This window comes from Microtus pennsylvanicus, chromosome 5, assembly GCF_037038515.1.
Source record: "Microtus pennsylvanicus isolate mMicPen1 chromosome 5, mMicPen1.hap1, whole genome shotgun sequence".
Classification (NCBI taxonomy): domain Eukaryota; kingdom Metazoa; phylum Chordata; class Mammalia; order Rodentia; family Cricetidae; genus Microtus; species Microtus pennsylvanicus.
The window spans coordinates 16,209,617-16,230,000 of NC_134583.1; the positions used below are offsets into that span (position 1 = coordinate 16,209,617).

The 20,384-nt window shown below is 35.7% G+C and overlaps 1 protein-coding gene and 1 pseudogene across 4 annotated transcripts in view; one reads left to right on the forward strand and one right to left on the reverse strand.

The window, feature by feature from the left end:
• The window catches only part of Mms22l (MMS22 like, DNA repair protein), a 110,641-nt gene that overhangs the window by 56,342 nt on the left and 33,915 nt on the right, over positions 1 to 20,384 (reverse strand). For all 4 annotated transcript variants that reach the window (XM_075971305.1, XM_075971304.1, XM_075971307.1 and 1 more), the window contains 3 exons: positions 19,355 to 19,474; positions 15,777 to 16,003; positions 12,965 to 13,474 (listed from right to left, as the gene is read on the reverse strand). In XM_075971305.1, coding sequence (XP_075827420.1) covers positions 12,965 to 13,474; positions 15,777 to 16,003; positions 19,355 to 19,474 — 857 coding nt within the window. The remainder of the gene's footprint in view (positions 1 to 12,964; positions 13,475 to 15,776; positions 16,004 to 19,354; positions 19,475 to 20,384) is intronic.
• Positions 18,380 to 19,292, forward strand: LOC142850709 (U2 small nuclear ribonucleoprotein B'' pseudogene; annotated as a pseudogene).

Consider the following 20,384-nt stretch of genomic DNA (forward strand, 5'->3'; position numbering starts at 1 on the left):
CTTTATGAAAGACACCCGGTGGAGTTGGGTAGTAACTGCACAGCAGAAAGAGCATGCTGAGACACCACACAACTTTGCAAAAATTAGTAAAAAAAACAACAAAAATACAAAGTATTAGCATTTCACAAACAGGAATGGGCTTTTTACTTTCATCCCTCCAAAGCTTCCATGACCTCCCGATCCATCATATGCTCCCCACTCCCTTTCAAATTCATGGCCTCTTTTTCTGTAATATTTCTAAATGTATATACACACGCATAAATATACAAATGACACGGGCTGAGTCTGTTAAGTGACACTTGCATGTACTTGGCTGACCACTATGGTATATCTATATAACAGAATGTAATTATGATACCAAAAGGAATGTAAATGCATTGATATGGAAAGCTGTTAATGGTTATGTATATTAAAAAGCCACTAATTTGGTCATATTTAATCTATTTCTGTTAAAAATAAATGTTAAAATGTGTTAAAATGCATAAAATGAATTGAAAAGGTATGTGTGTCTCTAACAAAGCAACAAGAGCAATATTCCTATGTGACAGGTAGCTTTTCGAGTTTAATCTCCATTTTTTGGAATAATACCACAAACATGAGTCTAATACTGACTTTTTTTTTGAAGTCACAACTAAAAAAGTAAAAGTAAAGAAAGCAGTTTTAATATGAGATTTTGATGATTTTACTTTTAAAACCATTTAGATTATAGGAGAAACATTTGTCTTCCATCCCACCCTTTCCTAAGAGGCAGATTTATGCAGCATACTCTACATAATCAGGGGATTTTTTACTTTGTATCTTTATCAGGTATATTTCAAACTGTGCCTACACTGTGGTTGATAGCCTGCTGTTAAGATTCCAAAGATTACCTGTTAGTAAAGTGCTGTTATTGATAAAAATACATAATTGAGAGATCAACCCACCCACCTGAGGTCTCCTGAAAGAACACTATTTTCAGGATGGACGTGAGGAAGATCCCTGTCCTGTATTTGCAGTACTTTCCTTTTATAAACCTACTAGCCCTTGTTTCATTAGACTACTCTAGAATAATCAATTTCCCCAGATTGATGTCATGATTTATTGTATCCATAGACTTCAAATCTACCCTCTACCCATTATTTATATTCTTCTACTAGTAGTTCCCCCACCCCCCAACTAAAAGCACACCAGATTTCTGGAAACCAAGAGAGGATGCTTTCTCTTCATTATGCTTTCCTGGTTTCCAGGAAAACTGCCAGTAGGAGGCAGCAATGCCTGCCTGTGGCAACAGCAGTGCCTCTGCTCTGCACAGTAGTTAGCTGCTCGCTTCATTCTTCTGTCATTATATAAGCAAGATGACACTGTTCTCTAATCCAGCCAAAGCTGATAAGTACCATCAACCTGTCACTTCCTACATTTCAAATTCTAACATCACAGCATCAAAGAGTTTTTACATTTCGATTTCTTTTGCTGGCAGCAGCCGGTAGCCTCTCATTCTCCCACGGTGTTCTAATGCTGCATTTGCACACCGGGGTTACTCCCAGACTGAATAGCAGGTCATCCCCTGCTCACTGAGCTCATCTGTGGCCCATGTGCTAGGCAATTTAGATCCAATCAGCCCTTATTTAGCTCAAGAGTAATGAGCAGCATAGTGACACAGACTTAAGCCTGACCCTCAGGACACTGCTCATCAAGCAGTAAAACTGTGACAAAATCATTCATCTTCCACCCGCTGGCAAGAAATAATACTCGCACTCACTGTATTACTTTTCAAGATAAAAAAAAAAGTCCTGAATTTTCATGATGTGAGACATTAATTTGCAGAAAGCTGAATTCCCTTAAACCCCCCTGTTGCTATGAGCTCACCAGGGGGAAATAGGCCTTAGGAGACTGAAATGGAATAAAGAAAATTGCTCCAGCTTTCTTTTCATTTTAAATAAGCCTTAAATCTGACAAGAGACATCCTAAAGAGAGAAAAATATGTATCTTGTAATGTAAAGAAGAAACAATTGAAATTAAGAGTTTCAAATGCTAGTCTCACTCCCTATTTGTTCTTACTTTTGTTAAATTACAATATGTTAATAAATAAAATTTAAAAAAGCAATTACTTACCCTCCTTTAGAAGGCAGATGGAGGAAGATCAGGCTATTCCTTATGAACAATATGGTGGCAAAAGTAAACCCGTATGCCAGAACGAAATGTGCTCAGATGTAAAACACATGTTAGAGACAACAGCTTTGGAGTGATAAGAGAAAATAGTGAGCCTAGCCAGGTATATTTAAAGCTACAATGAATTTAGTTCTTGTGATTTAGTGTCTTTTGAGGCTTATTAATGCAAGAATAATTATGGGAATAATGAACAGACTAGCTTCCTCCCCTCATTGATATCACAGTATTACATCAGTGAAAACAATGTATCTATAGCACTTAAATTTTACTTGCTTCCACTGAATACTTCCCTTGTAGAACCAAAAGTCACAATGCCAGTGTATCTCACCAAGTTTGTCTGGATTTAGTCCATTTAATAAAGTCACAATTTTTATATACCCCACAGCTGAAGAACTAACTTTAGCAAACCTGTCACAAAAGGGATTCATCACCCTTAAATATATTTATTATGACAAAATGTCTTTGATTTAAAAATCAGCATGGCATGGTGCCATGTAAGTAAAGTGAAGATATCTTCCCACAAGCTCATTGCTGACTTCCATTCATTCCAAGTTTCAAAGACCTGGGAGGTACCCTAGAGTGCAGACAAAGAACATGACAATACTTTCACCTCTCCTCAACATCTTCTAATGTATTACTACTGACCAATGAGAAAAGCTCCAGTGGGTACAGAAAGTACACAACTGAGCGGGAACCAAGTGGCTTCTTTACAAAGTGCATTCCTTTCGCTCTGTGCAGCTCAATGCCCTTAATCTAGTGTACATGTCTTTTCCCTACCCTTCTCTTTTCTCTCTTCCTCTACAACTAAGAAAAGTAGATTTTCTCTATTTCCTCCCATTTCCCCTATCATAATTTTGGTGACTTTAAACTCTGGCAGTAATTATGCAGCAAAAAACAACAAACCCAAAACCTGGTAAAGGTTCAAGTTTGTATTTCCTGAATAGATAATCTTGAATGTATCGATTTAATATCATATTCACATACTCAAAAAAATTTTAATGAACTAGGAATTGGACTTAAATTCAAAATATGACTTATATTATAATTAGACATTTCGAAACCAAAAGCAAAGCACCCAAGACTAATATTGGAGAAAAACTGATGAAGCTTTCATGTTTTCTTGGGTTAAGGATACAGGCTCTAAACTGCATATCTGATCCCTGTTGTCATTCTGTTTCCAAAAAATTCTCCTGGAGTAACTAGGCTTTTCAACATAGAATCTCCAGCTCTGCGAAATTTTCTTAAATTATATTTAATAATTATTTTCTTTATTCTATTTTCCCAGTTCCCTTCTCCAAGTATCTTGCTTTTTATTCAATTCCAGCACAAACCATTTCTACTTTTAGCATGAACAGTTTTTAGAGACCCAGCTTCAACAGAATAGTTCTTGAAGATTTCAAAGGCAAAGCCTGAGCCCTCTTACTCCACCTGCTTCCCTATTTCAATATTAGAACAGTCTGATGATACTTACTGAATGGGAAAACAAAGATAAAAATACCCACAAACAACTCAGCTGCATACAATAAACATGGTGAGCTTTGCTTTTCAACAGCATCAAACCCTTTATTAGGAAGAACGCATTTCCTAAAATCTTTTAGAGGTCCTTTCTATGCATAGATGCTTAGGTAGCAAACACAGATGAACTGTAGAATTCTACATTAAACCCACATCCTCCTACCTATACCAACATACCAACATTAATATCTGCTTTCCTGAGAAGATCTGTTACAGAAATAAAAGATACTAAGAAATACAAATAATTACTTACTAAAAATGGTGCCTAAAGTAACAGAAAAAATAGTTATGGTTTAAAAAAACACCTAAGTTTCTTTCTCCTATCAGTCTATCATTCATGTAATAAGCATATCAACAAATATTACATAGATTAAATTTGGCTGGATCATATGTATCTGCTATAATAGACACTAAAAGTATTACATGAATTTATTAAACACCTTTTAGCAATAATGTGTCCTCTGCAGAAAAATAATTATACTATAAAGTTGAAAGCAATAAATGACATTAGAACAATTCAAATGAAACAGATTATTCAAAAGTAAAGATACACAGATACAAAGATTAAGTATATTTCTGAGACACTTGAGTGAAGGATAATACTGTTTACACAAAGATTAAAAAAATAAAGAAAATCATACATGGTGCATGCATGAAAGAGATTATTACAACCGTCGTTCTGGATAGGTACAAGATAAACGTCAGAGCCGTCCAAACATTTTTTCTGTCTTTTTTAAAAAAAGATTTTATATGTACGAGTGTTATGTCTGCACATGCCTGGTTCTCACAGAGGTCAGAAATGTTACATACTATGGAACTGCGTTATGTATGGTTTTGAACCATATTTATTCTGGGAAGTCATCCCAGGAACAGCAACAAGTGTTTTTAATCACTGAGCCATCTCTCCAGCCCCATTTTTCTGCTTTTGCTGCAGTAATCACTGCCCAGAAGTCCTTTCCTAAGATTATATTGTTAATAAGAGTGGGGAGGTTTTATGAACCTTTAAGCCCTCACTTTTATACTATGTACTCCTTGTAGCAACTATCAAGCATGCTAGAATTTTCACAAGAAGCAGAAGAAACAGGCACACATCTGTTGACTGCCTGGAATACTGACTGACCCCTCCAACATAAGACTCTGACTCCATCTACAGCTCACATGTACTAATTTGTAAAATCATCTTCTATTACCCTCCAATCCTTCTAAATGGCTTCTTTTCCTCCTGTCTCTACTACTCTACCTGTATGCCCTTGTGAGAGTCATTGGCTCTTTCTGACGACCACTTTGAACAATTATGTTCTTAGATGTAACACTTTCAAAAGCATGCTTCTCCCTTGTTCAGTGCAGATTCCTTCCATTGCCTTGGCCAGCTTTCAGTCATGTTTTAGTCTAACTATTCAACACATTTTGATAGAAAAATAGACTCAAAGGTAGTTTCAATTGATTAAATAAAGGGGAATTCACAAAAAGACTTAACCGATGGCAAGAAGATCAAATTGTGGATAGCCCTGAAAACCAGACAGATGCATAATTCTTTTTCTATTTCCACCAGAAAATCACTAAGGTTAAAATCATTTAAGTAAACTCCTTCAAGAAGGTAAAGGCAGCAAGAGAATATGAAATAAGTTAAGGTACAACAACAAAACATAGGTCTTTATCAAAAATAAAAGCTTTTATACTATGAAGAACAACAGCAAGAAAGTCCATCCATAGGAGAAAATGTTTGTACATCATACATTTCTAGATGCATTTCTTTTATCTAGACTACATAAACAGCTAAAATATCTAAAACTCAGTAAAAGGTCTGAACATGTGTTTACCCAAAGACATAAGAGTAATAATAATCATATGAAAATATGTCCAGCAACATTAAGTCTCCAAAGAACTGCAGACAGCATCACTCTGAAACAACACCTAATACCCATCAAGATCACAATTTAAAAAGTCACATAGCAGCCATACTGGTGAGGCTGTGATCTCTTGGTGTCATGAAACATCTTGTTTATATGAAAGAAGAAATATGAACTAATTTAGCATTTTCTCAGAAAGTTAAGCAGCATGATTCAACAATTGCAATCCTATACAAATACCCAAAAGGAGTAACATATTTAAACCTTCACTTGAAAACCTTTGCCAATAAAGATATGGGTATATAGTATTTTTCTTATATAATCTTTTATTCTGATGCAGGAAAAAGGATTATCTATTCAGCAAATTTCACTGACAACTCAATAAATGATCCAGACATATACTCTATTTTAGCAAAATTTAAAAAGTAAGCAAATATTGCTAATAGAATGTAGTTTGTGTTACCATATGAATTTACAAAATATGTAAGTAAGATGAATATACTGTAAAATTCTAGACCCATGAAGTACATATAAGGTCAAATACTAATTTGTAGAATATGTAACACAGTTGCAAGATGTATGAAATACTTAATGACATAAATATGTATTTATATGGTTTATATTTTATAAATTCCCTAAATACTAACTTTGTGCTACATTCCCTATGAGATACCTGTGCCATCTCTGGAGCAAGCAAAGCTGCCAGGCAGATGGCTCACTTGAATAAGCAATAAACATAGCTTGACTTTATTTCTCACAGACTGGCAATGTATTTCTCTGTGGAGTATTCTTATATGCCCCCCCAAACTATTACTATACTGCCCTCAAATTTACATAGTAGTATATATGATGAAGCACCAGAGGCATTTTGTGTAAACTGGAAGATACGCGAATCAGAAAAGACAGTTTATTTGAAAAGTTCTATCTAATCAGATTTACTTGAAGTAAACTATTTTTCTGTAATTACAGCTACAGTCATTCTCATTGATAGAACATGCAATAATACTATGAAGTCCTGCATGTTGTCCACAGTGTTCATCTGACTTTCCCCTAAACGGCATGCACAGTATACAGCACAGCAGACCCTAACTGAGATCATCTCCTCTTGTCCTACCTACTTTCCTATCAGGCAGCCCCAGTTTTCTCCCCAAAGCAAAGAAAAAGAAAACCTTTGCTTATAATAAGGGTTATCACACCAGCAAAAGTATTAAGCATGGAAAATATTTGAGAGAAATAACAAGTATATTTCTGAATTCACATGTGCGTGCATGTACACACACACCCTCACCCTCCTCCTCTGATACCAAGACAGTTAAGTAACAAACAGATGATCTTCTAACCTCATGGGGAGAAGAGGGAAAAGGGAAACTTAAGTCTGTTTTCAAAATGTATCTTCAAAAGGAAAAGAGGCTTAATCTTCTAGAGAGTTATACACAAACTGTATCACAAAAACTCTAACCAACCCTTTTGAGCTATATACTTTAGCCTCTAATTTAGCATTTTGGGCAAGTTATCCAATACATTTACACTTTGAAACTAGGCTCTTGTTTAACACAAAATAGGATGTCAGTTGATCAATATCCATTTGGCTTAAATTCATAAGTCCACAACTTCCCTTGTTTGTGTTAGAACAAACAAGTACAAAGTCTAAAAATTTATTGTTTCTTTTCTAACTCAAATGATATTTGTGGGTGCCAAAAGGCATTTTGAAACCTCTCACCCTTACATCAGTAAAAATGGGAAAGGGGGACGGACAGGAGGGAGAATCCCAGGAGGCCTTAAGTGTCAAGTTTTTGCCCAGAGCTAATTTCCATAGCTATGTTATAAAACCTGAAAATAGAGGTTTATAATGGAAATGCTGACAGACCCTTAACTCTAGCAGGCCGAATGGATATAATTAAAGAAAAGCTTTCAGCTATACCTAACCACAAATGAAAGGCTGCCATTTTTATATTAGCCTCAAATAACAGCAAGAGAAAACTAGAAATGTGATTCCATAAAGGAAATGTAAAATACTAAGATGACCGATAGACCTATTTGACTTTTAGAGTTTTAAACAGGCATTTAGTTAACATAACTAAGTCAGTATTTTCACAGTCCTACTTAATCAGCAATAAAGATTGCTCTGGTGAGCCATCAGCTTCAGTTAGCAGAAAGTGGCATATGAAGTTATTATTTCTTCACAGCCTAAAGGGAGCTGCTTCTCCCTTTAATCAGTAATCTTAATTCTATAATTTCTGTCATGCAGTTATTAAAGTTGCCTAGTCAACACACACACACACACACACACACACACACACACACACACCTGCACACACATTTATGCAAGGGCTGGTACCTTATTCCCATCTGAATTTGAAAACAGAAGAGATTGTTAAGCTAAAGTATTTCATCCATTCCCTTGGCCAGAGATGCAGCCAAGAATAAATATCATCAATCTATGTAATCCATCTTCCCTACTTAAATCAAAAGTGAAGAATTTAGCTTTCTTCTCAGCTCTAAAGAAGGAAGAGCAGGTGCCTATGCTCTAATTTTTAAAAACTATCCAAAATGCTTTGAGCTTTTGTATAGTAATTTTAGTAGACAGTGTAATTCAAGCATGGTTACAAAATGTTCTTCAACAAAATTACAAATTTTCTATTAAGAAATCAAAAAATCTCCATGTTCAGATAACCAAACTACTTGTAAAAAATAGGTCTTGCCCTTTCTTTTTAAAATAAACAGTTCTATGTGATTTCTGGGTACTTTCACCAAATATTCTCAAGAAAATGCTTGTTTACATTGCCAATATCTATCTTAAAAGTGCTAACATGAAAATATCCACGTCACAGTCTTTTATATATGATTAGTGTCACTGCAGATGTTCACAAATTACTATTCAAGATTAAGAAATTTACAAGTTACTAGACCTACAGTATAACAGTAGTATGGACCATCCTGCTCATACAATAACTGTAGACTTCTCTCAAAGCTCCTCTATTTTTGATAACAATTTTATATGATTTTTATATTCTGTTCTTTATAGCACTGTTTTCAGGAACAGTTATAACACAGTAGTTAAGAGTGTTTCCCTGAGGGTCCAAGATTGGGTCCCAGCATCCACATCTCAAAGGTCACACTTGTTAACTCCAGTTCATGGGACCATATGCCCTCGCAGACCTCCAATGACACATTCATTCATATGAGCATACATGTATTTTTTAAAAGAATGATTGCTTTTTGTAATTATTACTTTATGTAAAAAAAATACACGTGTTTGAGAAATTAAATGTTACCAATGTAAGCATTTGACTTTTTCATAGGCCAGTCTAAAAGGCAAACAACATATGCATGCACACACAGAGACAGGCACATACCTTGCTCCAGAGTATAGCAAACCTCAAACTCAATTCATAACCATTAAGAAAAATTACTAACATAAATGGAAATCTGCTTCACCTTATATATTGTTCCCTACAGTCTTTACAGTCATTTCTGGATTGCAGAATACTCACAGCTCATGAGGTACTTTTAAAAGCAGTATTTTAATAATTCTTAAAATAGACTGGCTTTAATGTTAAAATACTTTACTCATTTGAATTTTAGAGAAAAAAAATTTGTTTCAGTCACAAAAATGAAATATAGGTGCTCGATGTGATCCCAAAAAGTGAGACAAATGTTGACACTTTGATTCATTTTACTGATTCATAAACTGCATAATTACTAAAACAAAACAAACAAATGCCTCCAATAAGCAACTATTTTTTATTTAGAACAAAAAAAAGGACTCATTCAGATATTCACAAATGATGATAATTTCAGGTTTGCATACAAAATGCAGATTTTACTTACTGAAATTACCTTCCATTGCTAAACACAATTGACATCTTCAGTTTGGTTTTATAAATTGGGAAGTATAGGGTAAGAAGGCAGAGGCAGTTAGTGCTGTTCAACAACCCAGTCTCAATTCTGAAGTTTAATAGGATAAACATATCTATAATTTCATTTTTATCTATAAATAGGAATGGAAAAGTTAATAAAGATAGTATTTGAAAATTGTAGATCTTTAAAAAAATAAAGGAATTATTTTGCATACCTAGTACTCTGTTCTTTTAAGGCTTATTAAATTTTATGTATATGAGTGTTTTATTTGCATATATGCATCATGTGTGCACCTAATGTTCATGTATGTCAGAAGAAATCATTTGATCACCTGGAACTATATAGTCATCAAAAGTTGTGAACCACCATGTGGCTGCTGGGAACTGAATCCAGGTCCTCTCCAAGAACAAGTACTCTTAACTGCTAAGACATATTTCCAGCCCACACAGTGTGCTTTTACAGAATTATGAAGAAAAGTTTCAGTAAGGAGATTCAAGCTAATGTTAGTGGATAACTATCAACTAGAAAAAAGAAAAATCATTTAAAACTTTTATCTTCCTGCAAATTTGATTTTCAAAATTTCTCTGATCTTCAAAATAAGCTTTGTTTCCCTTCTTTTGTGTTCACTTTCATTTGTCTTAGAAACACTTCCTATGCAAGTTTCTACAGTGATCTAAAAAATGAAAGTGAGCAAATTCAGTAAGAATCATTCACATCTAAAACACTCACATAGCAACTCAGTCTTAGAAGCATCTACAGATATACTTCAAGCATATAGATGCATGCATATATAAAAATGTTAAATAAAATGTACTATGATAATAACCAGCATGGTAATTAATATAAATTTCATCACAGGGACAGGGCCAATAAACTTTGCTACATCTGTATAAGGAAACACCCAAAAAAACAAAAAAACAAAACAAAAAACTAGGTAGGTATCTATACACCAACATAAAAAAAATGGCCCAGAAAATACTACTCAAAGAGAAAAGGATATTTCTAAACAAAGAATCATAAATGCTTCAAAGGTGTAAATAATAGAAAGCCCTGAAAGGTACTGAGGAACAGAACTATCCTCAGCCTCAGGACCACTGAGTTCTGCTGTGAGGTTTACTTGGTGAACTGTAGAACTTGAGAAGCATGACAGCCTCTCCCCACTAAATGTGAATGGCATCTTCCTAGTTATGACAACTAAAAGTGTTTCCAGACATTACCAAATATCCCTTGAAGGCAAACTCATTCCTAGTTGAGAACCACTTAAATGAGAGTGAAGGGGAGACAACACATTTTACCACATTATGTTCACAATGCGAAGATAATTTCAAGAACACAGGAAAATTCCTAGAGTAAGTGTACTTATAGGTTATGAATCTTTGATTAAAAACTATGCAAAGTCAGGCATGGTGGCATGCACCTGTCATCCCAACACTTGGAAGGTGGGTGTTAGATGAAGTAATAAACCAGGCCAGCCTTAGCTACAAAGTGAGTTTGAGGTCATCCCAGCCTAGACTCTGTCTTAATCCACCAACCCCCAAAATCTATTAAAAGTAAAATTATTTACGATTAGAAGGTATTTACCAATCTTCAAAAGAAAAGAAGAAAAATAAATTGATTATGCTACTTTCTTTCTATGACTGCCTCTTCAAGATGCATGCCTCTTCCCTTCCTTCTTTACCCCTATGTTTTTAAATCTTACAAGGATGACAGTTCCAATTACCAAGACAGTTCAGAAAAGTACCCTCCTCTTTCTTGTTTTTACATTAGAAAGACATATTTAGACAAACTAAAACTAGAATAAGAATTTTCCAGTTAGGCTAAAAGCACAGGAAAATGACTCATTATTTACAAAAAAAATTAATAAAGAAAATGAAATGAGTCTTTGTTAAATAAAATCTACTGATATAGTCTGACTCCAAAAACAAAAGATCCATGCAAAGATCCATAATTAAAGGTTTTTTCTTATGAAATTGATTATTAATTTACATCTCTGTCTATCCACGCATCAAAATATCTGAGCATGTTGTAACATTCTTACCTGAATATTCTTAACACTGGTGAGGCAAGGAAAGAACTACTAATGAAAACCTCTGCTTAAGCACATACATATAAAAACTAGTGGCGATTAAAAACTTATATAAATTAGGATAAAGAAAATTAAGGAAGCTATAAACTGGCATTGTATATTTAAAATCTTGTAAAATAAACTTTTTAAAGTAGTATCAGAAAGAATGCAGTTTCTACATTATCTGCAGATAGGAGTTCAAATAAAATTATACATATTAATTATGTGAATTTCTGCTCATCTGTTTGGGGATATGTGCATAAGTGAGTGCAGGTGCCCGCGATGTCCAGAAGAGGGTATAAAGTCACCTGCAGCTGGACTCACATGTGTCTCTAGTCCTCTGCAGGAGCAACATGTGCTCTCGACCGCTAAGCCATCTCTCTACCCTCCCAAACCCTACTTCTACATACAAGTTCTCATCAACTTTTCAGCAACTGTGACTACAGAGTGATAGATTTCACTTACTGAGGAACATATACTTAACTAGAACTGGTGGTTCATACTTTTAATCCCAGCACTAGGGAGGCAGAGGGAAGCATATCTCTGAGTTTGAGGTCGGCCTGGTCTACAGAGTGATTTCCCGTGCAGTCACGGATACAGAGAAAAAAAATCCTGTCTCGAAAAACCCCAAAACAAAGACATTAAAAAAAAAAAAAAGACCCCACATATTCAAAAAGTAAAACTTACAAAATGGCAAAAATTCAACAAATATTATAACTACAGTTTGTATCCATCATTAAAACTTGTTCTCTGTAAATTAATACATCTGTACAATTAGTATGGACCTAAAAACATAAGCCTTGTATATGCTACTTGTTAAAACCAACACATTAATTTCAGAATATACAGACACGGAAGGAAATATTTTAAGCACTTTTACGATTACAAATAATCTTTTAGCTACAACTTCAAAACACTGTTTAAAATAATAGTACAATATGGAAGGTGGAAAGATGGCTTCCAGGTAAAAGTCTTTATTGTGCAAACGTGATAACCTGAATTTGACCTACAGATTGTGCAGTGGAAGGACAGAAGAAATGACTCTTAAAAGTTATGCTGTGACCCCCCATATATATGTCATAGAATGTGCATGCTCATTCACATCCATGCATCACACACACTCTCTCTCAAATAATAACAATAATAAATATTAAATTAAATAAAGTAATATACGATATCCCAAGTCCCCTATAGGAACAAAATTCCATGAGCTTCTATAAAAGTCACCTCAAAGTTGAACTCAAGGTCTTGTTCAGAATAGCACACCTCTTTTGGTAATCACACACTTTTCAGAGAGCCAGCACAGATGAAAGGTCTAAATACAAGCTTCTAGAATCACAAGAGGGCTGCTCTCACTTCACTGTTGTTGCTGTGTCTCAATAAAAGATTTCTTGTGAAGAACTACTATTTGAAAACTAATGACTTCTGCCAACGTAGTGAAAAACTAAGCCCTTTCATCTACTTGTATGTATCTAAGTATGCCCAAAGTGAAGCTCATCAGTAGTATACTTCATTGGAAACATACCTGATTCTGGCCAGAACAGCTTGTAGAAAGTTCAGCACTGTTCTAAGTTCAGATTCTCGACAGGCTCGCAGTAACATGCTAAATCCATCATTGAGAAGATGCTCATGAGAAGGATATAAGCAAGAGCTGGTCTCAAATACTTCTTGAACACCATCAATATAGATGGAAAGAAGTGTCCATAGTGTATGTCTCTGAACCATTTCATCATTCTTAGAAACCAAGAATTCCTTTGCTTTCTCTTGGAACTCACATGACAATTTCTCGGCCCAAACGCCAATGTCCAGATTTTTCTGTACATACATCAGGAGGAACGCCATCTGACCCTTCCAAACAAGGGCTCTATGAGATGACGTGGAGGCAGGCTTGAGGAAACGAAGAAGGTCTAAAACATGGCTTGCTACATCTTCTATCTCTGCAACAGCTGCTAACAGTAGAAAAAGACAGAAAAAGTTCTGGAGGCCAACTTCAGTTAGTTCTTCCATCCTTTTTTGATGAAACTTAGAATATATTCTATAAAACATGAAAATTAGCAAATTATTTCATTAACTAAAATCTATCATTTAAAAATGCTTTCCTCTAATATTTATGATACAGCATGATTATAAGATACAGCTAATTATTTTGTGTGGTATATAAACGTATACATGGTTATGTGTACACATACGCAGGTGTTTGTTAACACATACATATGGAGGCCGGAGGTTAGCATCAGGTATCGTCCTCAAATGGACCCCACTTTGATACAGTGCCTCTCACTGAATAGTTTCTATTTTCAGCTAATCTAGCTAGTCAGCTAGGGATCTACTGTATGTACCTCTCAAGGGTTATGATCATGCCAGCCTCTGTATCTACCCACACAAATGACAAGATTCTAACTCCTGTGGAGACCCAAAAATGTGAGTCTATTCCACCTTGTCTGAAAGTCAGAGAGCTTGAGCTTATTTTGCTCTCTCAAAGTTGTTGACAACAGGTGTGGCTACCCTGACCTACCATGGTGCGAGATTATTTGATGTTCTGGACATTAAGATGACTCATAGAGGTAGATCTGCTCCACCCTGATCAAAGGTCAGAGAATTCAAGCATACTTCTGCTCTGTCTTTTGAAATAGGTGGTCTGACTGAGGGAGTGATTGCCTGCAGGATACTTGGTCTAGGGTGAGCTCACTGCCCAAACATCAAATACTTTACTCTGGAATTAATGGCTTGTATCTCAAGTTTTGGAGCAAGTAACCATTCTGGTTGTCCTTTGTATCATGTTAAAGCAGTCATTTGTCTTCTTCCTTCCCTTTTTTATTAGGGTATAAAAGTATATGGAAAATAAAACTAGGCAAACTGAAAACTCAGGAAGAAATTCAGCATCCAGTATTTGCTGACTTGTGCTCACTGTCTTGTGTATCTGTGTTTCTTTCTCATCTCTCTTCCTGACCTACTTCACATTTCTAATCCTCAGGGTCCCACCCTGGAAGGCACAAAGCTACCTGGGCTAGGATGGTGGCAGAAGTCACCCCAAAAAAGGTGCCCCCTTCCTTCCTTTCCCTTCCTTCCTTCCTTCCTTCCTTCCTTCCTTCCTTCCTTCCTTCCTTCCTTCCTTCCTTCCTTCCTTCCTTCCTTCCTTCTTTCCTTCCTTATCCCCAATATGGTGGTTAATACATAGTATAGCCCTATTAATGTTATTAAGTGATTTACAGTAATTAATTAATGGAGCCATGAGTATTATATTTTCATAGAAATGTTTAAGTTTGATAAGTCTTGCTGGTCCTGAACTCGATGTACCCTAGGATGATCTTGAGCTAACAATTCTCCTACCTCAACCATCCAAGTGTGGGAGGGGTACACTACCACATTCACCTCATTAAATATTTTCTCTCCCAAAGTTTTTACCAAACAAGATGAGGAAGTATCAGATGGAGATATACTTCATGACAAAGGCATTAAAAGGGGGTTTCCACGTAGTCATGGAAGTTGAAAACGAAATACAAGTAGATCCATTAAACAAAGAAAACTCAAAAGCAGATCACACACACACACACACACACACACACACACACACACACACAGAGAGAGAGAGAGAGAGAGAGAGAGAGAGAGAGAGAGAGAGAGAGAGAGAGAACCAAACTAGATCTTCTAGGTTCTAGTCTCATTTAAGGAAGCAGCACTGACAAAAAAAATACAAAAAATTTAACCAATGAACCTAACAGCTACCAATGTAACATGAAAAGAATTTTTTAAGTTAAACAAAAAATTCTATTACTTTTAATAAACCAGAGCAAAGGATTATGTAACATTACAGTTAATTGTGGTCAAAATTGTTGCTAATACTCTGGTATTTTAAAATTCCAATCTTCAGTAGTGATTATACGAATAAGAAACTGAAATCCTCTAATTTATGGATATTAAGTTTGTTCATTATAACAAACTGGCAAAACAAAAAAATTTGGGGCTGGAGAGGTGGTTCAGCGGTTAAGAGTACTGTCTGCTCTTCCAAAGATCCTGAGTTCAATTCCCAACAACCACATGGTGGCTCACAACCATCTGTAATGAGATCTGGTGCCCTCTTGAGGAATAGACATGGTCCTTTGTCCTCATCACCTTAGGCCATGAAACCCAGTATGGACAAGTTCAATAGAACTACCATAATACTGGCTGCTCATGCACGCTTCAGCATTGCTCGGGCATAAATTTCATTTTAATTTTTAAGTTAAAGAATATATTTTAAATGTGCAAAGACTAACCACAACTTAAACATATGAATAGCAAAACTTCCAAATGTACTAGTGAACACTTATGAAAAAAAGATACTATAGAACACATACCTTCCTTTAACTTGTTTCCAAGGATGAGGGCCACTGTTCTTCATTGCTTTCTTAATGACTTTTGCCAAAATGCAAAGAAAAATGGTGTAACTGCTGCTTGATTTGTACAGGTCAGGGTCTTGTTTATCACAACAGCAGGTCTTTACCATGGTAAGCAGTGACAAGGGTGACTTGATGATATTAGTAAGGCCTTTCAAAGGAAGCCAAGAAATACTGAAGGAGCTATTCTAAATAAAAATTTAAAAAAAAAAAGCACAACATAGCTGTTATAGATAAGCTTCCTAGTAAATAAAAGTGAAAGCTGCAAATACTAATTAGCCCATAAAAGCTTGTTCCACTGTAATCATAAATAAGCTTTTATTGGGCTGTAATTATCACATATAACACAGAATAAGAAAAAAAAAAGCATACAAAGAGAGAACAGAAGAGCTCTCTGAATCTTATATTTTCCCCAAAATGTGTTTTTAGCAATTGGTCTGGCCATAGATGTTATGAATGACCCTTAAAAACTATTCCATTTTTCTCAATGTTTCTGTTATGTCAGTTAATATTTGGGATAAAAAACACAATACATACTCAATATACAAAATAATGGATTTCTTTATGACATTTTAATACACATATAGCATGTTGTATCACTTTTCTGTTGCTATGATAAAAAAACCAAGCTCAAGGCAACTTGTGGGATTTATTTGACTTACGGTTTTAGAGCAGTGGTTCTCAACCTGTGTGTCACAAAACCTTTGTGATTACAACAACCCTTTTATAGGAGTTGTCTGGCCATAGAAAAATGCAGATATTTAATTACAACTCATAGCAGTAGCAAAATTATAGTTATTTAGTAGCAACAAAAATAATGTTATGGTTGTAAGGCACCACAACATGAGAAACTGTATTAAAGGGTCCCCGCATTAGGAAGGTTGAGAACCATTGCTCTAGAGGGCTAAGAACCTACTATAGTAGACAAGTGGACAGCAAGCAAACATGGTGGCTGGCATAGGCACTGGGCACTAACAGCTTGATCCACATACAGGAATTAAAGAGAACTGGGAATGGCTCTTGTCTTTGAAATCTCAAAGCCTGTCCCTAGTGATAAACTTCCTCCAGCAAGGCCCTATCCTAAACCTACCCAAACAGCTATCAACTGGAAAACAAATACTCAAATGGCTGAGAATATGGAAGATATTTCTCATTTAAACCACCATACACATTTAAGCCTATACTCATTCCCCTTATTGTCCTCCTTTCCCCCTGTCTAGTTGCTGTGGCCCATCCCTAGAACTCCCATTTTACTTAAATGCCTTGCTTTTCATAAGTTTAGATGCCTTGTATGACAGAAAATATGAGACATTCATCTAAGGCTGGCTTATTTCACTTAACATGATCATGGCAGGTTTTTTCCAGTTTCCTCAAAATTACAAAATTTTGTTATTCCTTATGGCTGAATAAATTCTGTTATGTATATACATCAGATTCCTTTCTCCAGTTTTTTTTTATATAACACATTTTCTTTTGTAAAAGCTATATATAAGACTACTCTTGCATCTTCTCAATTATTTATTTCCTACACTTGTCCTTTTCTTCCCTTCTTTGATTTGGCTTTCTATTCGAGCCTTTGCCTGGTGGGCACTTTCCTGCTGCAAATGTTCACACAGAGAGCCAGTTTATTAGTATCCACCTATAAACTAGTCCAGTTTACCCGCCCCTGTAAAGTAGACCACTTTACCATTATGCTTATCTTTATACTGTCCTTCATGGTCTGAACTTCATCAAAGTTTGGATGTTCACAGACTGAACACTGTACTTCTGTCTCAGGTCTCTGCATTTCTCCAGCCAGCCTACATATCTCACATAAAATTTTCTCACTTAATAAGTTTTATGTAAAAATAAAAATTTAGTATTTCTGGAATACCTTCCATTACCATTTTCTATCCTGAGAAATTCAAACATCCTAAACCTCCTCTTCTCACTCACAAAAGTAACTAAGCTCTTTAAATGCCTTCAAATTTTTTATTTTCCTAATTCTTACCTTCTAAATCCAATTTCTTGTTTAGTTACAAAATAGTAAAAAGTGAGGAGAGTTGTAGAGACAGCCCAGTGGTCAAGAGCACTGGCTGCTATTCCAAAGGACCCAAGTTCAATTCCAGCACCCACGTGGTGACTCACAGACAACTGTAACACCAGTTCCAGGGAATCTGACATCCTCTTTAGGCCTCTGAATCCTCTGAATACACTGCGCACACACACACATATACACACAGAGTGCACAAGCATATATGCAGGCAAAATACACATAGACAAACAATAAATTATGCTTAAGTTTAAAAATTATTTTAACTTTATAAATCAGGATGAGTCTTTTGTATAATCCCATACTTCTAACTAGAAGTAACTACTCTGCTTAACCATTCTAGGGAAAAGGAACACCAAATGCTGATTCTTTATGCCAGCTCTCTACAGACAATGTTTGAAAAAGATGAAACCACATACAAGCTACATTCTACTCCAAACAAAAATCAGTATTTTAAAAAATTCAGTTCTCATAATTAAATCATAAAATGTTCCACAAATATCATAAGCAAATTTCAAATTTCTAGAGGACAGCGCAGGCTTCAGGCTATTTGAAGGGTTTTTCCCAGACATGGATATCAGGCCAAATCACACGATTTATATCAACAATATGAATGATAAAATTAACAAAGAAGAGCTGAAGAGATCCCTGTATGCACTGTTTTCTCAGTTTGGACACGTGGTAGATATTGTGGCTTTAAAGACCATGAAGATGAGGGGGCAGGCTTTCGTTATATTTAAGGAACTGGGCTCATCCACAAATGCTTTGAGACAGTTACAAGGATTTCCTTTTTATGGTAAACCAATGCGAATTCAGTATGCAAAAACAGATTCCGATATAATATCTAAAATGCGTGGGACTTTCGCTGACAAAGAAAAGAAAAAGGAAAAGAAGAAAGCTAAAACCATGGAACAGGCTGCAGCAGCTGCAAACAAAAAGCCTGGCCAGGGAACACCAAATTCAGCTAATACTCAAGGAAATGCAGCACCAAATCCTCAGGTCCCCGATTACCCTCCAAACTATATCCTATTCCTTAATAATTTGCCAGAAGAAACGAATGAGATGATGTTATCCATGCTGTTCAATCAGTTCCCTGGTTTCAAAGAAGTTCGCTTGGTACCTGGGAGGCATGACATTGCATTTGTAGAATTTGAAAATGATGGGCAGGCTGGAGCTGCCAGAGATGCTTTGCAAGGGTTTAAGATCACACCATCTCATGCAATGAAGATTACCTATGCCAAGAAATAACCTTTGGAATAGCCGGTTTGAAAGGACTTGGTATTATTTATGGTGTTTGTTTGGATTACATTTGGTCAAGTCATTTTAACGGTTAGAAGTGAAATTGAAGTTCAGGGGATAGAGTCACCTAATTTTTTTTTTTTTTTTAGTTTTGGTGAACTGTGAAATCTGAAGCCTTAATTTTGTACAATAAACTTTTATTTGTATTCTGTGCACTTAAAAAAAAAAATTCAAATTTCTAGAGTAAATTCATATTCTATTTACTTACCAGGTTCTTACTATAATATTCCCACAGAATGGTCACAATTGAAGTATTTGGCTCCCAGAAATCACAAAGTGTCAAACAACAGTGAAGATACATTCGTAACTGTTCTTCTAGTATACTATCCTAAACAAAGAAAAATAAAATTGAAGTTATAAAAGATAGGTAGCTCTAATAACATCCTATCATTTGATAATGTACTGAAACCCAGACCACTAAAAAGAATATGAATATGTATCACCAAATCATGACCATTTTCAATCTTCAGAATACAGGGTCTGACCTGACATAAGAGAAACAAAAGCTTGTTTTAGAGATCATTAGCATTAGATAATGGAAACTTTGTAATTCAGTTACCTAAAACAGAGTGGATGTTTGAAAACTGACTTTAGAAACCTAAAGAAAAAAAAAGAAATTCAACTAAAAGAGTGTGTAATGTTTTAATAATTAAAATGCACAAAAAATTTCAGAACTCTTGGTCATACTTAACAATTTAACCAACCTCTTTTACAGGATTATAATATTGGCTCTTAAGAAAACACAGGATTGGTGCTGGGAAGTGGTAGATTGCAGAATATAACAGTCAGGACCATTAAGGAAGTAACGAAACTGGGCAGTAGTGACACACACCTTTAATCCAAGCACTCAGGAGGCAGACAGGTGGATCTCTGTGAGTTTAAGGACAGGCTAGCCTGGTCTACAAAGCGAGTTCCAGAACAGGCTCCAAAGCTACAAAAAGTAGCCCTGTCTCAAACTGCCCTTCCCCCCTCCAAAAAAAAGTAGGAGGGAGAAAGAAAGGGATGGAGGGAAGGAGGGAGGAAGACAGGAAGGGAGAGGGAAAGAGAGAAGGAATTATGAGAGGATTAAAAATGGTTTAAGGTTAGGACACCTGCTGCCCACCTGCCAACTTATGTCTGATCCCCAAGACCCATACAGTAGAAAAAAACTGACTCTGGCAAGACAGCCTCTGACTTCTGTACACAGCCATGGCATGTGTGTGTCCACTCACATTACGCAAACCCACAGACATAAAGAA